This window comes from Sceloporus occidentalis, unplaced genomic scaffold (assembly GCF_023333645.1).
Source record: "Sceloporus occidentalis isolate IW3139 unplaced genomic scaffold, rSceOcc1.0.p SCAF_48, whole genome shotgun sequence".
In the NCBI taxonomy this organism is placed as follows: Eukaryota; Metazoa; Chordata; class Lepidosauria; order Squamata; family Phrynosomatidae; genus Sceloporus; species Sceloporus occidentalis.
The window spans coordinates 269,527-293,755 of record NW_028317028.1 but is presented as its reverse complement, the minus strand read 5'-3'; the positions used below and the strand labels follow the sequence as shown (position 1 = coordinate 293,755).

Sequence of the window (24,229 nt, the reverse complement as noted above, 5' to 3'; positions counted from 1 at the left end):
TAAAGAAGGTGAATATTTTAAAAAATAAAGTAATAAGGAACTGAATATAAATATGTATGGGCACAGTCAACAGGTTAATGTTAATGACGGCTAACATCTTATTTTTGAACATGCGTTAATTAATAAATCTCCTGTGCTAAGCACACATTATTTGAGCTTCTTGGTGGAAATCTACACAGATTTTTGGCACTGTATTTCACCAAACATCTGTGTTGATGCAGACATGTTCTATTTGACTTTTAAAAGTGTGTGCCCTTGGGATAAGACTTAATTTACCTCCCACCAAGAGGGAGCACTAGGACTAGACTAGCTATGAATGCCTTCCTGGGAATTCTGGCCCCTACAGATACAAGATGGCATCATTCTTACATGTAAATTATATTTCAGGAAAGATTATATATGTGTTACAAAGTTAAAAAAAAGACTGCTTTTATCAACATGGGAACCAAATGAATATTCCTGCCGATCCATTGATTGCTATATTGCTAAGACCACTTTTTAAACTTTGTTTCACATTCACATTTTAGTCAGGACCCTATCGTTTAAAACAGGTTTTTTAAGTGTGACTATACTGCCATCTAGTAGAACATTAGGATTAACACAGGGAGAAATGTGTACCATCACTAACATCAACATTAGCATTTTCTCATTAAAAAATTATTGTCTTTCAAAATCATTATTGTAAGATATAGATGTAAAATGTCACCTTTCTCTACTCTCTACTGCACTAAATATACAAATGGTGCCACTGTTATATTGTGTGTACCAAGGACAGCTATGTGTGTTGCAAGGATACTGCAACATCTTGTAACTTGAAAACTGTTCTGGTATTGGATGCATACCTAAACAAATCTGTAATTGGAAGCACAATTGCCTGTTATATCACAAAGGATAATTACAGCAGCCAAGAAAAGTTGCCAGTTAACACTGACTGTTACTTTTTTTCTGCTACACTAAGCAGTGGGTTTCATGCACAGAGACAGCTGAGAGGTGAAGGAGAAAATTCTTTAAACTCTTACGCAGGGTTGGTTGGTACCCTCAAATAAAACAGTTTATACCCCGAATGTTGTTTACAAAGAGACTGCTGATGTAAGAATTATCATCCTGTCCACTGTGTCCCCTGCACCACAGGCTTTATTATCTAGTAATAGTATAATAGTATTATCTAGTACTGTGTGTATGTATGTATGTATGTATGTATGTATGTATGTATGTATGTATGTATATATATATATATATATATATATACACACACACACGGTGAAGGAAAAAATCCCCTGCTGATTTTATACATTAGCCCACTGACAAACACATGATCAGTATTTTTAATGGTAGGTCTATTTGAACAATGAGAGACAGAATAACAACAAAAAAATCCAGAATAATGCATTTCAAATAAATTATAAATTGATTTGCATTTTACTCAGTAAAATAAGTATTTGATCCCCTATCAATCAGCAAGATGTTTGGCTCCCAGGTGTCTTTTATACAGGTAATGAGCTGAGATTAGGAGCACTCACTAGGGAGCGCTCCTAATCTCAGCTTGTTACCTGTATAAAGACACCTGTCCACAGAAGCAATCAATCAGATTCCAAACTTTCCACCATGGCCAAGACCAAAGAGCTGTCAAAGGATGTCAGGGACAAGATTGTAGACCTACACAAGGCTGGAATGGGTTACAAGGCCATCACCAAGCAGCTTGGTGAGAAGGTGACAACAGTCGGTGCGATTATTCGCAAATACAAGAAACACAAAATAACTGTCAATCTCCCTCGGTCTGGAGCTCCATGCAAGATCTCACCTCGTGGAGTTTCAGTGATCATGATAACGATGAGGAATCAGCCCAGAACTACACGAGATGAACTTGTCAATGATCTCAAGGCAGCTGGGACCATAGTCACCAAGAAAACAATTGGTAACACACTACGCCGTGAAGGACTGAAATCCTGTAGCTCCCCTCCCGCAAGGTCCCCCTTCTCAAGAAAGCACATGTACAGGCCGTCTGAAGTTTGTCAGTGAACACCTGAATGATTCACAGGAGAACTGGGTTAAAGTGTTGTGGTCAGATGAGACTAAAAATTAGCTATTTGGCATCAACTCAACTCGCCATGTTTGGAGGAGGAATGCTGCCTATGACCCCAAGAACACCATCCCCACGGTCAAACATGGAGGTGGAAATATTATGCTTTGGGGACAGGACAACCTCCCTGCATCAAAGGGATGATGGATGGGGTCATGTACCATGAAATCTTGGGTGAGAACCTCCTTCCCTCAGCCAGGGCATTGAAAATGGGTGGTGGATGGGTATTCCAGCATGAAAATTATCCAAAACACACGGCCAAGGCAACTAAGGAGTGGCTCAAGAAGAAGCACATTAAGGTGCTGGAGTTGCCTAGCCAGTCTCCAGACCTTAATCCCATAAAAAAATATGTGGAGGGATCTGAAGGTTCAAGTTGCCAAACGTCAGCCTTGAAACCTTAATGACTTGGAGAGGATCTGCAAAGAGGAGTGGGACAAAATCCCTCCTGAGATGTGTGCAAACTTGGTGGCCAACTACAAGAAACGTCTGACCTCTGTAATTGCCAAAAAGGGTTTTGCCACCAAGTAGTAAGTCATGTTTTGCAAAGGAGTCAAATACTTAGTTCACTGAGTAAAATGCAAATCAATTTATAATTTATCTGAAATGCGTTATTCTGGATTTTTTTGTTGTTATTCTGTCTCTCACTATTCAAATAAACCTACCATTAAAATTATAGACTGATCATGTCTTTGTCAGTGTCAGGAAGCAGGCAAGCAGGTCGGGTAGGAGTCCAGGTGCAGGGTATACTAGGGGTTCTGTCTGTACCCCACGATGCCTCATAGCTGAGGGATGACACAGACAGGCGTAAAGAAAGACACTTCAGGCAGAATACTAGGATAAAGTCTGTATTGGAGTACGGCAGGAACAATTCAAGGACAGGTACGGGTCAGGGTCATTAATGCAAAGGCCCTGACTGAAGGGCAGAGCAGGTTTATATAGGCAGGGTTAATCCAGGTAACAAGGCACAGCTGCTTGCAATCATGAGGTCTGGGTGCTCCAGAGAGAGAAGGGCGACCACTAGTGGTTCTAGAACGACCTGAGCATAGCAAGGTTTTGAATACTCCAGGCTGAGTTGGGGCGGAACCTGACAGTCAGTGGGCAAACATACAAAATCAGCAGGGAATCAAATATTTTTTTTCTTCACTGTATATATTTAGGAACAGATGTTTCTCCTTCTCGTACTCCTGCAGTGATCTCTATAGATCACTGTACGAAACAGTCAGATCTTTGTGATCAGAATTAGGGAAACCTGCTTGGAGCCTTGGTCTCTACAAACCCCTTCCGGTCTCCATGAGAGTGAGGGGATCCCCTAGTGACATCACCGACATTGTCATTGGAAGGAGAATGCCTGAATGGAAGTTCGGGCATTTAAATCCCCATAAGGTAAAAGCACTCATTCCAAGAGCCTTAACATTAACTCGCTAAGCTTGGGGACATAAACTTTGGCCCTAGCTGGAAGAGGGAAGACCATACTGCCTGATCTTCCGTGCTAAATACCTGACGATGCTTTAAGCGACAGGATGTACTGGTACATCCTCCACCCCCAGCTGCTAGAATTCTGTGACATACTGGTATGTCCATCAACGCAAAGGGGTTAAAAAATAAAAAATAATAACAATACAATCAGTGGTGTTTTCTGGCTAAATGGCCTGACCCAAGATAGCGCACCAGCTGCTTCTTAGTAAATGACACCTGTGTCACGGCTTTCTACGCTGAGTGCCAAGATCTCTTAAGGGCGCCTGGCGGTAGGTAAGGTTGCTATGTGGCTTTACCAGCCAGGCACAGAAGCCAATAGTGTAACTGGCAGGATACAAGGAAGATTTCTGTCCCCAACCAGGCTGTGGAGCAGCACACCAAAAAGCCTGATCTGCCCCAGTTCTGCAGCGGATACTTTTGGACCTGCAGACCTAAATCAGAATACGCCATTGAGCATTAGAGATTCACAGCTTTCAGTGCTAGATTAATTTGCACTTTATATCATATGCCACAGTTTCCTTTTAATTATTCTGCATCTGATCAGGCTATAAACTGGGTGACACTAGTAAGTGTGACACATACTGATAAACATTCCTGTGGGTCAAGTGAATAAAAAAAGTTTAGGCAAAGATTTTTTTCAGCTGAGATACAAAGCAAACCGAATGCCCTGACAGGTGAGCATGTCCTTCTCATTCCAGTTTTGTTTCTCACAAGCAGGCATATGACTATGCAAGTAAATGTGCAGCGTGTATGCAGCATGGGTGTGTGTTGATAAGTATATACACTCATGAAATATCCGGCTGCCACATCTCGTCTGTTTACCGCCTTGCTTGGAGCAACATGTGCCTCTATGAATTGTTTGCAAAATATCCTCTGTTGTATGCATATGTGATATGCAGCGAGGGTTTCACAAAATAGGGTTATAACTTAAAGCAATATATGTTCTTTCTATTCAGATAGGATTTTATGATACTTTGGTTAAAGGCATTAACCTATTAGCTATATTGTATATGGTTTATCTTTAAGTAAATACATGACATTTGGTTTATACTGTACATATGTACATTATGTATATTGGCCATGTTTCATTTAGAGGAAAACATTTACCTTATATAAAGGTTGTGTTATTTTGTGTTTATAAAATGCATCCTCAAATGTCCTAAAACCGGACCATTATGATATTTTACAGTAACAGACCGTTCCTATTCTCATTGCTAGAAGCTCTCTTAATCAGTAATAATGAAGCCATAGTAAGCAGAGAGTGTACAACGTTCACAAAGTGTACAAGAGGTACAGATGTTTACGAGATTTGGATGGATCAATAAAGAACATTCAGTGGTATTTTCTGACATAAGCCGCCTAGGTCTAGGGCAGCAGCTCCTCTGCAACTTTATCAGGAACCTGCAGACCTCCATGGTAGTTATTCCAAATAATAGTGGAATAACAAAGTGCTAGAATTAGATGACATGTGACAGGCAAAGGACGAGAAGATGGTAGGTCTTTACCTCTGTAGTTTAGGTCAGACCTATGGTAGCGAGTGTGACCAAATATTTAAAATGTTAACCCAGAGCCCCGGGAAAGTGTCTGGAGATTCTGGATGAAACCTGGTAAGTTATTGCAATGATCTGAGCGTCATACCTGAAGTTTGTAAGATACGTGTATGTTCGTCCTACTTTTCTTTACCATCTTATACAATTTGATCTATGTGTAATTGTTTGTTGGGAACACAATAGCGACCCCTACAGATAGGTGGAAGCGATAGGCTGACCCAGCCTGGAACCCAGGAGGTACAAGTAGGTTTTCTCTGCAGGAGGGGATTTGCTTTTGGCAGGAAGGGATCATATAAAGAACAGAACACTAACTAAACAGGACAGGTTTGATGCAGGGTGTGGGCGGAGGCTGGAGCAGGTGGTCTGTAGACAGGAGGGATGAAAAGCCCCCTTGCAGAACTCATGGGAGTTGTAATAGAGGTCTGTACAACAGTGCAGACATCCATCAATTTTATGTCTAGCTGAAAACAGTTGGGAGGTATGGGTGAAGGAAAGATTGGTTAAAAGGGGGAATGTGTATAAAAGTGTGAGAGCAAGGAGGGGGTTAAACAGAAAGAGGGTTAGTTTTCTAAAGGAATTATACAAAGAAGGATGTTAAATTCTATATACGGTATATACCAGGGGCATCCAACATGCGGCCCACGGGTCAAATGCGCCCCGCGGGACCTCGAGGTGCGGCCCGCGTGAGATCGGCAGCCAGGATCACAAGAGCCCTGCTGCTTACTTGTGGGAGGGTCTATTCTCTGCTCCAGTCCTGCCTCCTCTGTGGGGAGAACGAGGGAGGCCGTGCCCCCTGCTGAAGTCTGTGAGCGGCATTGAGAGAGCTGTAGTGCAGGTAAGGGGGTGGGGGAGGTTGTTTGAATGAGTATGCCTGATTGAGGGAATGAATCTGTGAATGAATGAATTTGTGTGTGTGTTATAGCATGGATGTGTAAGCGCTGGAACCTTGGCATGATGGGACTGTGATTGCAGTTAACAATCCCTATCATGCCAAGTCAGCCAGTACATGCTGAAACCTGGCTAGCTGCCCCCTTGTGTATTGATGCTGCCAGCAGTATGGGGTCTGCACTTACAGCCACCCTGTACCAGCATGTACTGGCTGACTTGGGATGATAGGAGTGTGATTGCTAACAGCAATCATAGTCCCATCATGCCTAGGTTCCAGCATTTACTGGTTGCCTGGGTATAAAAAGAGTGTGTTGGCTTCTAGCAATCACACTCCTATCATGCCAAGTCATATTGTTGATTTTTTTTGTCCAATTGTGGTGTGTTACTTTTAATAAAAGCATGGTTACACACTAAAATTGGACAAAAAATACCGGTACAATGCCCAGCCAACCAGTACATGCTGGAATCTGGGTATGCCTGAGATTGCTGTTAACAATCATAATATATAATTGTTTGTACAATTTTGGTGTGTAACTTACTTTTATTAAAAGTGTGTGGGGGGTCATTTTCAGTTTCGGCTAAGTGAACCCTGAATTTTCGGTTTTGGTCCCGAATTTTCATTTTAGTGCATCGCTAAAATAAATAGAACTATTTTATTTTTACTTATCCAGAATCCTGAATTTGTAGGCCCAGAAATCCCAGAAATCAGTGAGAGGAAAAGTAAAGGTTTTGTGTAATTTACTTTATTTTAATCTGCATATTTTATTAAAGGCCATATTTTCTCACAGTGAAAAATGAGTGCGGCCCACGCACGTATACAATTCTGATGAAGTGGCCCACTGCAGAAAAAACTTGGACACCCCTGGTATATACAGACAGCATTGAGTGTCATTAAGCTCTGTGTGCGATATCAATGAGGGTTAAAATGATATGTTTTGCTGTTAATATTTATTATTGTTCGCACAATGGCAGAGACAACACAGAGATACCAGAAGTCAAGATATCAGTCCAATTGCTGAGATTTTCCTGGCAAATGTGTCATTATAGTCATATAAAGGTGGGGATTTAGAAAAAAAGGGAGGTAAAGTCAAAATATGAGAAGGGTGGTTTATAAGGGGAAAGAATGGAAGTACAAACTGAAGAAGAGACAGGTTAAAGAGATGAGAAATTCCTTTTGGGTGCTGGATGACTTAAATCACCTTAACATCTTGTTATTTGGGGGGTGAGGGGTGTTCAGATAAAAGTATTTTAAGTTTCTTCTGTAGGGGTACTGGGTGCTGTTCCACCCAGGTGGTCTCTTACAATATCCCCCAGATAAGTGCTGCATTTTGTAGACAGAAGTAAAAGAAACCTGTCATTTTGTTGTTCTCCTTAATGCTCAATGTCACTTAAGAACTGTGTTTAAAAGTGTATTATAATACTACAGTTGCCTAGAAACAGAGTCCTGTCATTCCTCCAAATCCCTCCTCTATGTATGACATCACAGCAGTCTGATCGAATAAACCCACCCGCCATTTCATGCTTGTGCCTACACAGATCCTAATACATAGTGATGGTCAGCGATGGAGGGCGAGTTATGATCTACTCATGTGTTTTCCCATTGGTTATCTACCAATGTAATTATTTTATTTTTACATTTATTTTGTTTTCATATGTTATTGTATTTATTCTGTTATTTCTGTTATTCTGTTATTTCTTTAAGTTATGTCCTGAATTTATCTTTTTTGAACTTTATTCTGCCTTTGTACAAAAAATAAAAACAACAACATATCAGTAAGAAAAACAATTACTCGAAAAATCTGGTCAGCAACTTTTATTTGGTTGCTGACTTGTGACGTATGTCAGGAACCAAATAAATGCATGCAAGAGGTATGTCTTTCTAAGGCTAGGTTTCCACTTGGGTTTTTGTCCTGCGTTATTTTCTTGATGAAAAACGCCACTGTGTTTTGGCGTTTTTTCTGGAGTTTTTTCTGGCGTTTTAGCCTTTCTGTGGAAATTGCTTTTTTCACCTTAGGCAGTTTTTTCAGCCTTTACAAGTTAGAATTTTCACCCAGCTAAAAGGGATTAGGATAAATGGCAAGTATCTGCCCCCTCCTGATGTCATTTACTTGGTAGAGTTCTACTTAAACTCGCCCCGGCGGACCCTTTTTTCTCTTTTCTGTGGTTTGTAAGGCCTGCTTTATTCCGAATGTCTGCTCCTCTAGGAAGACTGGCCCCAAATGATGGTGCAATATGTTTGCAGTATCCAGTTGGTTTGTTTGTAATGGCATGTTTGTTCCAAATGGTGTAAAATTCAATATGAACTTTGTTTTGTGCGAAACTGTTTGTTTCCAGCCTATTTCTCGTAGGACACACAGATACTGGGTCCATCCTCTGCATTGTAACTGTAGAAAAAAACGCCATAAAAACACCAAGGCAAAACCCACATGGCTTTTTCATGGCGTTTTTTCTCTCCCAAAGATTTCTATTGGAGAAAAACGCCAAGATTTCCTTGCAGAAAACGCCAGAGAGTCAACATGCTGCGATTTTGAAAAACTGCCACAGAGCCCAAAAAAGCAGAAAAACGCCAGAGAGGACTGAAAAAACGCCAAACAGAAAAACGCCAAGTGGATATGACATTGTGCGATTTCCTATTGAAGAACAGCTAACATCTGGCCGCAGCGTTTTTTCACAAAAAAAACGCCGTGTGGCTGAATTGGCGTTATTATGGGCGTTATTATGGGCGTTTTTAGCAAAAAAAAAAACAAGTGGAAACCTAGCCTTCTACAGTAACAAAAAAGGCATTAAAGGCATTACCTAAATTGAGTGTGACAAAGATTTCCTGTAATATAATGATGCATAACTTTTAATGTAAAACAAAGAAATAAGCATGTGTTATTTTCCTTAGTGAATACATGTTACATAGGGTGCACATAAACAAGATCATCATATAATGAGTAAAATCTGAAGACATGAAGACAAAAAACTTCCACATCCAATCTAAAGTCAAGTATAAACTCTGCACACAAAAATGCTTGTCACACAGGTACATACCAAACAAGCACATCTGGATCAAACCCCTTGAAAAAGATGTTGTTGCCCAGAAATACTGGAGCAGGATCCCTGACAGAGCTCTGCTTTGTGTTATATTCATCCTGTACTTTGCAAGGTGTTCATAGGTTTTTTCTATATACTAGTGGCGTGTTTACTTAAGTGACTATATATTACCTTATAAAATGTTTCCATTACGCAGCATTTTCTGAGGTGCAGACCTGTATATATACTGGTATATATACCGTACTGGCTCGGATATAGGCCGCACCCGCATATAGGCCGCACCCTAAAAGTTAGGTGCTTTTTTTAATGAAAAAGGTTTCTGCCCCCCCCCGAGATATACTGCCACTCTGTCCCGAAGAGGTACCCCCCCGAGATATGCTGCCACTCTACCCCCCCCCCCGATATGCTGCCACTCTGTCCCCAAGATGTCCCCCCCACCAGACTTACCGGTGCAGACTCCACGGTGTCTTGCGGGGCCGGCGGGGGACATCTACACATAACACTTCAACTTCCGGTTCAAAACAAGAGCAGAAACAACCTCCGCTGCCGGCACGTCTGCAAGATGTGCTTTAAAAATCTCCCTTGCCGGGACTCCCCCCGTGGGAATTCCCGGCAAGGGAGATTGTTAAAGCACATCAAGCAGACGTTCCGGCAACGGAGGTCGTTCACGCTCATGGCCGCTGCCAGTGAACGTCAGCGCGATGCGCTTGGACAATCTCCCGTGCCGGCACTCCCCCCGTGGGAAGTGCTGGCAGGGGAGGCTGTCTGAGCACATCTGAGAGTAGGATGCAGGTCCCCTGCACCGCTGCGGCTGCATGTCCCGGCCGTCGGGCGCTAGACCCCGAATATAGGCCGCACCCCCACTTTAAAGACAAAGTGGGGGGGAAAAGTGCGGCCTATATTCGAGCCAATACGGTGTATATTTATATATATATATATATTAGCCCCTCAATGAAAAGATATCCAGAACTTATAACTAACACATTTAATTTAGGAAATAAAGTGTGTGTGTATATATATATATATATATATATATATATATATATAATGTAAAAGGGTGAAGCCGTATTAGTCCAGTAGACACGATGTCAAAAAATAGAGTATTGCAGAGTATGCGGTGATACCTTTTTTATAGGACTAACATAATATTAAAAAGACAAGCTTTCGAGAGTTATATAACTCTCGAAAGCTTGTCTTTTTAATATTATGTTAGTCCTATAAAAAAGGTATCACCGCATACTCTGCAATACTCTATTTTTTGACATTGTATATATATATATATATATATATATATATATATATATAGGAAATATAGTGTGTATATATATATATATATATATATATATATATATATATGTATGAATATATATCTATATATATATATATATATATATATATATATATACACATTTGATTTCCTAAATTAAATGTGTTAGTTATAAGTTCATTGAGGGTCTATAGATTCACAATTGGACCTTGTCACTCTTAATGCTTGAACCTTCTGCTATGTCAGTACAAGTGCTTATCTTGTTTAATTCCCTCTATATGTTTAGTTAGATCAGACATCTTTTCTTTACCTCTGTCACTTCCTTGCGGATGCTGACGATCCTAAACCAATGCATAAGCTGTGGAAATCCTTCCAGTTCAGCATTACGTTCCTGCAAAGCCACCTTCCTCTTGCAAGACAGCTGGCGGCTGAAGTATTTCACCAACTTGCTCTGGAAGGAAAAAGAAAACTATCAATGGCTTGGGAAACATACAGAACTGTAAATTTCATGTTCTGTAATCCATACGCAGACATTTTCCTCTGTTAACATTGTATTAATGGCACCAGTAACCATACAGACACAGTAATTTGTAATGAATATCAAGCAAAAAGGGTCTGTCACTCATGGATCATGATATCTAACTCTGATTTGAAGGTCTGTGATGGGACAATCAAAGCTAAATAAACCAGATTCTACCAAAGGTAACTGTGTTCCACATAATATGTGTTTAACATAACTTTTTAAACTTTCTGCACAGAGTTACAAAGCATAGACATAATTATAAGACGACCCCCCAAAACCTGAATATAAGACGACCATATAGGAAAAAAGTTTTACCAGTAAATGTTAATTCATGTAAACTATGTGAACATTTTTTTTTTATAAAAGCTATGATTGAGAAAAATATTTTGTTTTTATTTCCTTTTTTTTCCAACCTGCCCCCCCCAGTTATGCACATCTGCCCCCTGGCTTGCCACTCTGCCCCAGAAATGCCTTATACCCCTATATGCCACTCTGGCATTTAGGGGGTTAAAAGGCATATTATGGGGCAGAGTGGCATATGGGGATGTATAAGGCATTTCATGAGGCAGAGTGACGTATAGAGGGTTAAAAGGCATTTCTGGAGGCAGAGTGGCATTAAGGGGGTTAAAAGGCATTTCACAGAGCACTCTGCCTCCAGAAATGCCTTATGACCCCATTTAACACTCCCTCCCTCCTCCAAACTTACCGGAGCAGACAACCCCCGCTGCTAACTGCACCTCCTCCCGGCTTCAGCGGAAGTTGTGTACGCAAATCGCATAGAGCTCTACACGCTGCCCGGACTAAGCACCGGGGACTCACAAGTAACGGTAAGAGGGGGGGGGGGACAGGAGGATCCAGGTCCCCTGCATCGCTGTGGGGGATCTGGATCTTAGTCTCATAGTCAGACCTAGTTGAGGTCTGATTATAAGACGACCCCGATTATAAGACGAGGGGTATTTTTCAGGGCATTTGCTCTGGAAAAAACCTCATCTTATAATCGAGCAAATACGGTATTTGGAACAGAAAAGAACGCAAGAACAGCTCAAAAATGTATATTCTTACTTTGTCCACAAGGTGGTGCTGGTGAACCATGACAAATGGCAACTAAAAGCGACCCTTTGCCTAAAACATTAATTCAGTTTAAGAGAATGAAAAATAATTTTCTGTATGTTGTGTTTAGAAGAATTTTACACTTTTTATTAAAACATTTGTACTGTGCATATGCTGGCACTTGTTATGCTATAACATGGCTGAAACAAAAAGCACGGTGCCTAATCTATTATAGTTTTTACATCTTTGGTACTGTACCCTAAAAGCAGCTGAATTACTTTCCTCACACATCCATTCAGCATTTAGATGAAATTTAACAGTGTTTTTGCTAGCAGCTATCACCCTATACACAATCCTATCAGCAGATGGCAGCACTGAGACTTTGTGTCTACTTGCCTTTTTTCTCATGTTCTAGTTATCTTGTATAATTCCATCTAGTTTTGAGTTTAGAAAAGAAGATTCCAGTGTTAACCTTATATAAGCTGCCACAACACAACACGATTCACAGGGAGTGTGCTTAAACAATGCAGAATCCATGCAGTTACTGTCACCTAATGTTATTAAACATAGTGGGCCATATGTATGAATTGATTGTGGAGCAGACAATTTAAGCGGATGTGTCAATTTCCCAAGCATTGTAAACCCCTTAAAGAAAGTTGATGGCTGGTTCAAAAAGATAAGTGAGGTCAGGACAAGAAACTGAATAATTATGCATAATTTGCCAAACAATGGCTTAGGGAAACCTTACAATTCATTGCTTTATTATGTCTAAAACTACAAGTAAGCCCTGAACATTAAGGGAAAGGGCTGCATTACTGGGCCTGTATTGGCAGTAAGCAGGATAGGGTTAATGTATAAAGGGCCTTATTGGCAGGGATCATAGGAAGCTATTTATGGGTTAGTTTTCCCACCATTTGGGCCAGAAGCAACCTTCACCAACAGAGTTTAATAGTGAGCTCTCCGCCCTCCCTCCCTTGTTACATTCGTTACCAGCAGACGTTTTATGGAGATACAAAGTTTTACTTGGTTGTTACACCAAGATTTAGCTCTGGTTTTACTCGGCAGGGATTTTGATGTGGGTAGGTTGTTCTGACCCAACGGATACTGTTGGTATTTGGCGGGATATCCCTGCAGAATGTTGTTCCATTTATATGTTTGATACGGTTTACAAGTATGCTAGTATACCCTATCCCGTGTTATCTATCATTTACTTTTCAAGATTTTGGCAGGTTTGTTTTCAAAGAACATGTTATATGCATGAGCAATAATTTTGTTTTATTCTAATTTGTCACAGTTATAAAGCACTGTGGCCTTACACTTTTCCAGTGTTTTTCTTAAGATGCATTATATTTTTCGAGCTGCATGGAATATACTGTGCCCAAGTCATGTATTTGGAAACAAAATCTAAATCAATTTTGGAAGTTTTTGAAAGCAACCGCAGGAAACATATGGGTAACAGATCTACTTAAAAACGCCCCTTAAATAATTGTTCTCTCAACCGTTAGAAAACTACAGTCGATCAAACATAACTGAAAATAGTCTGTTTTATAAAAAGGTACTTTTGGGTTTTTTGTTATATTTTATTTAGTAAGAATGTTCACTCTTTTATGTATTGTCTAGAACAAGAATGAAAATGCTGATTTTCCAGCCGAGACATCTGTATTGTTCTTTTATATCAAAGGGGCATCGTACTACTTTTCTGCTGCCAGACTTCTCTGTGGAGTCTGTAGGGTATTTTTAAGCCTGTGAGTTTTCCCAGTTTTGCTTTTTGTGTGGTGCATCCTTCATATTAAACAATTTATTCTGCCATAAAAGTGTTACACTTCTAACAATGTATTTAAGACTAACCATTTTCCACTGACATGAAAATAATCTTAGCTATGGTACCCATACACCAACCACAGGGTTGTCCCATGAAGCCAAACTCCAAACAATGGCTACTAAAATGGTGTATGGCTTACGGAAGAGAAACGATCATGGAACGCTAATAGATCTAAACAGGTGTAGCTTGTTGAAGCGATGGTGGACTTTCAAATACATGAAGAGGTTGAACTAAACACATGGAGGAAGAGTAACTGAAAGTACGATAAATGCTAGGCCAGTCTGAAATGAGATTAAAGGATGTAATGCAGGAAAGCATTTCTTCAGTCACACGGTGGTGGTTCAGAGAAATAACCTCTGCCACCTCAGTGCGAATACATATCGTTCAATGAACCAAAACCCAAGCCAGACTTACCAGAGGAGGAGCATTTGAACCGGTTTACCTAGTGTCCTCACTCCTCAAGAAATGCATTACGATGTATCACCCAGGTCTATACGCTCATTGAGGCATTCTGGGGTCTATTCACTAGAGAGGGAGTTTGCAGAAGAGTTGAATATTTGCATAATGCATAGATAATGTGGGAGGTTTTTTTAAAACGCTGCTCCGCGATTTAGCTGTGCATTATAAAGGGCCGACACACCACTTCTTGCAGAAGAAACTCATTAAGGTTTGCCCTTGATAATGCATAGCGATATCAGGGAGTGGAAATGTTCAACTCTCCTGCAAAATACCTTGAGTGAAAAAAACTCCAAAAGCCCGGCTTCTCTGGGTTAGTTTCTTTTTGGCTACCCCATACCCACTAAAGGCTTTCTGGGACTCTTGCAACCACTCCTGCCCCTAGGTTTTGGTTATCCCTGCCTCTTCATAAGGCCACTCTCCCACAAGAGAATAACCTTTGGGTACCCTTCGCTGGGAAGTTCCAAGGTATGGCCATAAATAATGATTCGTATAAATAGATCAACCAAGCTTTCTATGTATTTTTGTCCTCAATGCGATGTGGCTACTTTGGATTTATCACGTTTTCTTGTTTGAAAGCCAGACAAATATTAATACAAAATGCTTCTCATGATGAAAAGTGTAAGCTTATGAGCAGGGCCCTGTTTACTTGATTTATCTGTCTGTCTTAGTCTGTCAATTTTAGTTTTGTCATACCTCTTGAATACATGCACTGTAAGAAGTGCTGCATAAATTGTTGGCGCGGTACAAATAAATAATATTAATAATACATTTTTACAGATCTACTTTCAGCATTGGCATACAATCACAGTCCTGTACATTTTTGTTCTGTTTGCAGCGCCGTTATAAATCAATGCTTTTGTGTCATTTTCGAGTTAATAGATTCAATGAAATGAAATTGTAGTTTTCCTGTTGCAGCCTTTTTTTACACTTAGATCCATACCATTATCAAAACTATGAGCGACGATGGCTGATTAGCTCATTGGACACACGGTGTGAAAATGTAAATCTTTTCTCTACTTTCACACAAAGGCAGATGATATTAGACATGTTATATATTTCCAAGTTGACAGGATCCAAAGGTTACACTTTGTCTCCATAAATTAAAATATATCCCTAATATTTTTACTTTATTTTATATTTTTACCTTACTTACTCACTTCGTAATTGTCATTCCCATAAGAGACAACAATATGACAATGCTCACCTGAAATGTACGTCAGCCTCAAATCCCCAGTGTGATGTGTTTGCGAGGATCCCTATTGGATTTTGTTTTTATTATTCCATGTTTTTTGTGTTACGGTTAACCTTTTTTTTCCTTTTGACGATTCTATTTGCCAAATTATCCGCATCCCTAGCAGTCTAGAGGTTAAACGTGTGGTTCCGCCATCTAGCCTAATTTTGCTTCTACAAACTTGAAAAACACCAAGATTGATTTGCCGGCCAAAGGTCAATGATAGTTTATCAGAGAATATATGAGCCGTTAAAGTACCCATGTTGCTGATTTTTCTAATATGAGAGGTTTGATGCAGTCGCTAAACACTGTGTAAACACAAATGCTGAAAACAGAACGTGTTTCATGGCCAACAACTTGTGGTTAACTGTTTGATCACCAGACAGGTAATTAATAGATAAATAAAGGTTCCGTCTTAAATATTAATATTGCCTTACATGCAAATTTCTCTAAACACAACTGATCCTAATGTGAAAACGAAAAGTGTTTAATTTGGTTCCAGCAAGGTTCTCTATACTTTTAGAATTTGCTTATTCGATGTAACTGCAAGTTAATAATGGTCTAGTCAGTCCTAATTAGATCTTTCACTTGCCAGTGGCACTTTCAACAAGATATACAGTAGACTCAAATAAAGATATGTGGCCATCATGTAATTTTACATGATTTATATAAATAAATTACTTAATTTCACCTTAACACCTACAACATACGTCTCGCCAGGATCGCAATACCCGAAGAGGACCAAATGTTTGAAATGCAACATTTAGTTATGCAGATCAATGAAACAACAAAGGCACACAAAAATGCCATTGATTATTGTCTTTTCTTAATACTGACTTCAGTTTTAATGCCAATGGGAGCAATTTGTAAAAGCAAACTAATTGGTATGCTCTGCATATTTATGCTTAGCTGAGGACCCTTATTGTCTACCTATGTGTAATTTTTTTGATAGGTGTGAGCGGAATATTCTGCATTTTGAATTACCGTATTTTGCCCAAAATCTGAATATTAATTTAGAAAAAAAAGAAAAAGCCTGAATATAAGACGACCCTATAGGAAAAAAGTTTTACCAGTAAATGTTAATTCATGTAAACTATTACATTTTTTAATAAAAGCTATGATTGAGAAAAATATTTTTTTGTTTTTATTTCCTTGTATTTTCCAACCTGCCCCCCAGTTACGCACATCTGCCCCCAGGCTTGCCACTCCAATATGGCACTGTGGCCCATGATATGCCTTTTAACCCTCTATATGCCACTGTGCCCCATGATATGCCTTTTAACCCCCTATGTTCCACTCTGCCTCCAGAAATGCCTTATACCCCTATATGCCACTCTGGCATTTAGGGGGTTAAAAGGCATATTATGGGGCAGAGTGGCATATAGGGAGGTAAAAGGCATTTCAGGAGGCAGAGTGGCGTTCAGGGGGTTAAAAGGCATTTCATAGAGCACTCTGCCTCCAGAAATGCCCTATGCCCCCATTTAACACTCCTCCCCCCCCACACTTACCGGGGCTTCCAATTTCCTGCTGTATACCGGGGCAGCAGTCTTTCTTCTGTCTCCCCCCCATTTAACACTCCCCCACACACACTTACCGGTGCTTCCAATTTCCTGCTGTATACCGGGGCAGCAGTCTTCCTTCTGTCTCCCCCCCAATTTAACACTCCACCCCACCCCACACACTTATCGGTGCTTCCAATTTTCTGCTGTATACCGGGGCAGCGGGTTGACGTCCACACGATCCGCGTAGACAACTTACGCTGCAGCCGGAAGGAGGTGTGGCTAGCAGCGGGGGTTGTCTGCGTCCATCGCGCAGAGATCACCGATGCGGGGAACTCTGATCTCTGACAGTCGGGGAAGGTCTGCGCGATGGACGCAGACAACCCCCGCTGCTAGCCACACCTCCTTCCGGCTGCAGCGTAAGTTGTCTACGCGGATCGCGTGGACGTTAACCCGCTGCCCCGGTATACAGCAGGAAATTGGAAGCACCGGTAAGTGTGTGTGGGGTGGGGGGGGGGGAGTGTTAAATGGGCGGGGGGGAGACAGAAGGATCCAGGTCCCCTGCAGCGGTGCGGGGGATCTGGATCTTAGTCTCATAGTCAGACCTCTATTTGAGGTCTGATTATAAGACGACCCCGATTAGAAGACGAGGGGTATTTTTCAGAGCATTTGCTATGAAAAAAACCTCGTCTTATAATCGAGCAAATACGGTATATATTACCCAGCATTCTGCTGAAGCTAACGTTTACATGTTCTATCAGGCCTGTATCACCAGTAGTACTGAATAATTATATAATAATAATAATTGTTTTGTAAAGCCTTCCAAAGAAAACTTACAACTGCTATTTTAGGGCACCTAAAGGATGAATGTGTTTTATACAAACAAAACCGCCCCAAAAACAGATGATAAAACTAATAAGAGGCAGAGGCCTTCCTGTGTACATGCTTGGGAAGCTATACACATTGGTAATCTTAGCACATCGTCAGAGAAAATGGATTCATGTTAATGATACAGACATCATTATTTCATATCTCCAGTATTCACGGGACAGTCCGGACTTTCAAGCATAGTCCCACTTTTGAAGGAAGTGGGGATCATGAGTTGATCTTCTGATTTCCCTGGATCAGCCATGGGAGCCAACTTTGGGAGGCTTTGCAGCTGAGTACTGCTAGGATGCATGTTGGGTAAGGTAGATCAGTAGTCACACCGTTGGCCCCACTCGCTTCTGCCTCTAGCCTCACCCACGCCCTCCTATAGCTACACAGCTCAAACACAGTTGTCCCAATTTAGACTCCATGGACCATGGTTTTGCATAACAAGGTGCATATCAGAGTTCAGGTTATGCGCAGGTTTTCTTATTCTTAAATACCGTGCACCTACATCACTATGGAAAACACACTACAAATTTTAGGAATATTTTTCTTAAAATATATATTATAATCAGGGCTATCTTTAATGTGGGGCAAATGGGACAGCTGCCCTGGGACCTGGATTACCTTAAGGACCCATGACAAGATTCCACTTGGGCTCCTTAAGAACAACAGTACGAATAAGATGGAGGTCTTTACAGCCAGCGGCACAAAGCCATTTTTTCCCTTTTTTGTGGCAATTTTGAAATCATTCCAATGTATTGTTCTCTTGACTTTTCAGGATCAACATCGAGGTTGAACTTGAGGGACTTGTGTTTTTTGTTTCAACCTAAAATATCATGTTACTATGCTGCTCACCCACATATGGCCGGGGTGGGGGTGGGGGTGGGGGGCTTGGAATAGATGCAAAATGGCCTAATTCCTATAGTACAGGCAAAAATACTAGAGTCTTGTGGAGACAACAGAGACATACACAAATACAATATCTTTTACATAGACAAGAGAAGTATACACACATATTTATAAAGCACATCTATCCAGCTCTTCCTAATAAACAAAAGTAAACTATGTAACATGATGTAGTAGAGTCCCTTGTGAAGCTCATTAACTATTACAACACTACGCCTGATGTATGTATGATCGCATACATTAGGTATCTTAAAATCTTCGTGTTCTGTGTGTTTTGCTCAAAATAGTGCTGGCACATTCTGGCCTACAGCTAAGAGAGCCTCATAACCCCAACCCCCCCGTAACTAACTTGCACACTAGCGCAAAATGTACACACACTATCACACATGCACACACTTACACTAGCCTGCTTACTGTAACATACACACTCCCTTTCACACACTTACACTAAAACATACTCACTCCATAATACCCCACTCTCTCTCACGCCTCTCACACAATTTCCCACACTTCTCATAACATTTCATTGCCAGGAGTCCTTTCTTTATAGCTGCTCCCACATCATACGTTCATTTATTAAGTGACCCCACTGCTTTCCCATCACCGAGAGTGGACTGGTTTAAGTCAAACAACCCTGTAAGAAGAATTTTGGACCAGCTTGGGGAGAATTGCCCAGTCTTGGAGGCAGGAGCACAGTGGGGTCATGTAACACCCTTAAACATCATATCTCTAAAACCAACACAAACATGTAGGGTATTGTTAGCCAGCAATAGCAAAGCTGGCAAAGACTAAAGTCCTGTTTGTTTCTTTGAGGGACGTTACAAACTATTTAAAGTTATGTAAGTTGTATTATTAGTTGCATGTTTTTTTCTCAATGTCAGCCAGGGTGCCCCACCAACCATGGTGTAAACAATGCCAGTCTTCATTTTGGTACAGTGCATTGTCCTGCAATTGGCTTGCCTTGAATGCGGGGCAGATCCCCAGAATGTGGGACTAGTCTGGGCAACCCGGGACACATGGCCACCATGGCTGAAGGGCATGAGCAGAACAGTGAAAATGTCCTAATGAGCAATATCAAGGTAGCTCATATTATTCCATGCAACCTCTTTATGGAAGTGTTTATACACTCTCTCATATTCAATACTGTGAAGAAGACATTTGCACTGAAAACTACATGTCCCTCTGCTCAGCACTGTACAAGATGCTTGACAAACTGGTTGGTCACTGCCCTTTAAGATGGTAAGAAACATTTAAGTACATGTAATAATCTCCTGCCTCTGAAAGCCACACAACATCCCGCAATCCCCTAGTGGCCCGTTACTTTTGTTCTTCCCACTTCCAAATGATTACAGTACTATATCATTTTACAAAGCAGCACACACAGGGGAACGTAACGACTGATTCCATGTGCTAATAAGCTTGGTGCTGTGATCATTCAGCTAGAGCTGTGAGGACATACTTAAAAAAGCAAGACTATATGGTATAACAGGTAAACCTCCAGGTCTCGTCAAGCATATTTGTGTTTCATGCACCCAAAGATTTAGATTATTCATGACCCTATTCAGAATGCCAAATTCAGATCTATCATTCTTCAACACTACAGCTACAAGTTTTTAGAAGAACAGTCAGGGCTCCAAAAAATGTATTTTTATTTTTTAATTCATGATGGGATCCATTTGCCATGGATGCAAATTAATTTTACTGTGTGCTAACTAGCATGCATTGGTTAGTTACAGGAATTAGAGAATGAGACTTCTGGCTGATTTAAATCTAAAGCCAGGAACTTTTAGGATATACATCTTTTGGGCATTGTTAGTAGCACTCCTATTTACGTCACATAAATGGCTGTCAACTTCATGTATGTTAGGAAATATCATTGTTTGGCATACACATGACTAGCTTTTGCTACTCCCAATCACCTCTACTGAGCATGTTCTGTCATATACAGCCGTGGGACACAACTATGTCAATAGGGGAATGCTGACCTTATTGGCCCTGCATACTGTATATGGACTGCACAATCCATCAAGACCAACCTTCTCAATAACTTGTTGATTGTGTTGATTCAGAAGAAAGCAAACAAAAAAAATAAGACTCTTACGCTTTGTTTAAAAATAAATTAGACTTGGGCACCAGGGGGCTATTCGTATTCGTCTTCGTACTCGTCTTCGGAGAAAAAAAAACCTTCGTATTCCGCGAATATTCGCCCGTTCCTGGCGAATATTTTCGGGCGAATATTCGTGGCCATTCTTCTTGCTGGTTTCATCTTAGTTTTCTCCCGGCTGCGTAGCAGGGGTTAATACGGGGTTAAGAACACATCGGAGCAGCAGCAGCAGCAGATGCGTTCGCGGCGTGAAGGTACGTGTGTGCGACTCTATTGGTCGCCGGAAGGGGGCTGGTCTGGCATCAACAAATGAATTGCAGAACTGCAGAATGCACCTCATTCGTTGATGGCAGGCGAGCCCCCTGCCGAAACGACCAATAGAGTTGCACACATGTACCGAGGTGTACTGTACACAAAATGACCTAGACAAATGCTCCAAGGAACTTGGCCTCCTTTTTATCATACACAGTCACACATCCATAGATGTTTAACCCCTTCGTGACAAAGGCTGATTTTACTTTTTGTACCCTTCGTGACAATGGCCTTTTTAACATTTCTGCGCTGCTTGTGTTTAGCTGTAATTTTCTTCTTTCCCGTTTACTGAACCCACACACATTAGATATTGTTTTTTTCAGGACAAGAAGGGCTTTCTTTAGATGACATTGTTTTGATTGTATCTTATTATTTACTACTAAAAAAAGTATAAAATATGGTGAAAAACTTAGAAAAAAATGACTGTTTCTAACTTTTAGTTGAAAAATCTTTTACTCATCTATAAAAGGTAATGAAAAAACCTGCTAAATAGATTCTACTATTTGTCCTGAGTTTAGAAATACCCAATGTTTTTATGTTTTTTTGCTTTTTTCTACCCATTATGGGGCAATAAGTACAGGTAGCGTTTTGCTATTTCAAAGCCATTTTTTCCAAATCTGGTAATTCTTCCCCCCATGTGCCATGTCGGGTATCTTTGAACCCGGCCAATGCAATTTACCCCATCAAGTCATATATTTTTGAAAACTAGACACCCCAGGGTATTTCAAATGCTAGTATTTTAACTCTTTCCATGCACCATATCTACCACCAGTCTTTGTCAAACTTTGTGGTAGTCATTTTTTTGCATTTGTTTTGCCACACACATTTTACTTCAGGTATGAATTAAAATGTTCTCGTTTATGTCACTATCACAAAACACCCCAATATGTGTTCAGCAACATCTCCTGAGCGCAGTGATACCCCACATGAATGATTTTGCCTGGCTGTTTGGGGGCAAAAGGGCCACATTTGGGGCATGCGCATTTTTCAATGTTGAACTTTGGCATTTGGGGATCCACTGCCCATGCCCTATTTGGTACATCTTTGAGCCGGGCCATTTCAGTGTGCCCAATAAACCCATATATTTTTGAAAACTAGACACCCCAGGGTATTTCAAATGCTAGTATTTTAACTCTTTCCATGCACCATATCTACCACCAGTCTTTGTCAAACTTTGTGGTAGTCATTTTTTTGCATTTGTTTTGCCACACACATTTTACTTCAGGTATGAATTAAAATGTTCTCGTTTATGTCACTATCACAAAACACCCCAATATGTGTTCAGCAACATCTCCTGAGCGCAGTGATACCCCACATGAATGATTTTGCCTGGCTGTTTGGGGGCAAAAGGGCCACATTTGGGGCATGCGCATTTTTCAATGTTGAACTTTGGCATTTGGGGATCCACTGCCCATGCCCTATTTGGTACATCTTTGAGCCGGGCCATTTCAGTGTGCCCAACAAAACCATATATTTTTGAAAACTAGACACCCCAGGGTATTTTAAATGCTGGTATTTTAACTCTTTGCATGCACACATTTTACCACCAGCATTGTTTCAAAGTTTGCAGTAGTATTTTTGTGTGTGTATTTTTCCCACACACACCTACTTTATGTATGAATTTACAGCTCCTGGTATATGCCGCTGTCACACGACACCCCAATATGTGTTCAGCAACATCTCCTGAGTACAGTGATACCCCACATGCATGAATTTGTCATTTTTTGGGGGAACTAAAAGGCCACATTTGGTACGTGTGCATTTTTCTAATTGGAAATTAGATGTGTGGCCATCCTTCCCCCGGTGTTAATTGGGACCTTGTTGAACCTGGCCAATTCAATTTACCCCATCAAATCATACCTTTTTTAAAAGTAGACACCCCACGGGCATTTAATATGCCAGTATTTTAACTCTTTCCATGCGAGAATTGTTTTAAGCTAATATGCTAATTTTAGGACTTGCTCACAAAAATATATTTTTTATATATATATTTTATATTTTGTTGCCTTTTTAAAAAAAAATTTTTAAACATTTTTTTTTCAACTTGGAGGTTCCCCTGATAGTGACATCAGTGGGAAATGATTTTTACATTTTACTGTTTTTTTACTATTTTTTTCTAATTATTAATTTTATTTTATTTTTTAATTTTTTTTTTACTAATCACAATGTGATTAGAAAGCTGGGCTCCATTGACTTGCATGGTGAATGCAGTACCTGTATTCAACCTGCAAGTGGAGCCAGAGTTCTCTAGATGGTCTGGAGACCGTCTAGCGAGCTTTTAAAACTTGCTTGTTTCTCTTGCAGGACGGCGGCCATCTTCCTTGATGGCGAAGATCACCGGCAGCTGCGGCTGTGACCGCTCTCCGGAGCGGTCACAGCCCACCGAAAGGTAAGTGTTTGGTGTCGCTGGATGCCTCCTGATCGAGGCATTCCAGCGACACCATTTAAGTTTAGGAGGCGATCGTTGATCGCCTCCTAAACGCTTTTAAAACGGGCGTCCGCCGCCATACAAAGTATGGCGGATGTTGACGCCCCGTGGAGGGGCCAGAGATGGCCCCTTCGTGCCGATCGCGGCGTTGCTGAATGCCTCGATGTCGAGGCATTCAGCAACGCTTTTTGGGTGCAGAAAGCGAAAGTAGATCGCTTTCTGCACCCGTTTAAAGACGTGCCGGTCCTGGCACGTCAATTGTCGTAAAGCACATGCTTTTCCGTGTCGTGCCAGGACCGGCAATTGTCGTTAAGGGGTTAATAAAAGAATAGGGATTATTTTACATTTTTAAATTGATTTTGGACCACTTCTAATACATGCCTAACATTTGCTACCTATTTATAATGGCATACTTTGCAACAACCCAACTTTTACTGGACAGGACTGGAAAAAAGCAGGACTGTCCACAAAAATGTTGGGTGTGTTGGCAGGTATGCGAATGGAAAAATGTTGGACAAGAACTAAAAAATAGCTTAGGGTTAATGTACGGTTATTTTTAAGATTATTAGCAGTGCACTGTTTTGGTTAACCCCTTAAGGACCGGGCTCATTTTTCGTTTTGTACCCTGTGGGACCGAGGCTGTTTTGACACTTTTGTGGTGCTTGTGTTCAGCTGTAATTTTCTCCTCACCCATTTAGTGTACCCACATAAGTTATATATTGTTT

The 24,229-nt window shown here is 40.7% G+C and overlaps 1 protein-coding gene across 2 annotated transcripts in view; it reads right to left on the bottom strand.

Annotated features, from left to right (window-relative positions):
• Nucleotides 1–24,229, bottom strand: part of LOC149289049 (kinase suppressor of Ras 2) — a 175,801-nt gene that overhangs the window by 126,683 nt on the left and 24,889 nt on the right. For both annotated transcript variants that reach the window (XM_089491065.1, XM_089491064.1), the window contains exon 2: nucleotides 10,608–10,748. In XM_089491065.1, coding sequence (XP_089347191.1) covers nucleotides 10,608–10,748 — 141 coding nt within the window. The remainder of the gene's footprint in view (nucleotides 1–10,607; nucleotides 10,749–24,229) is intronic.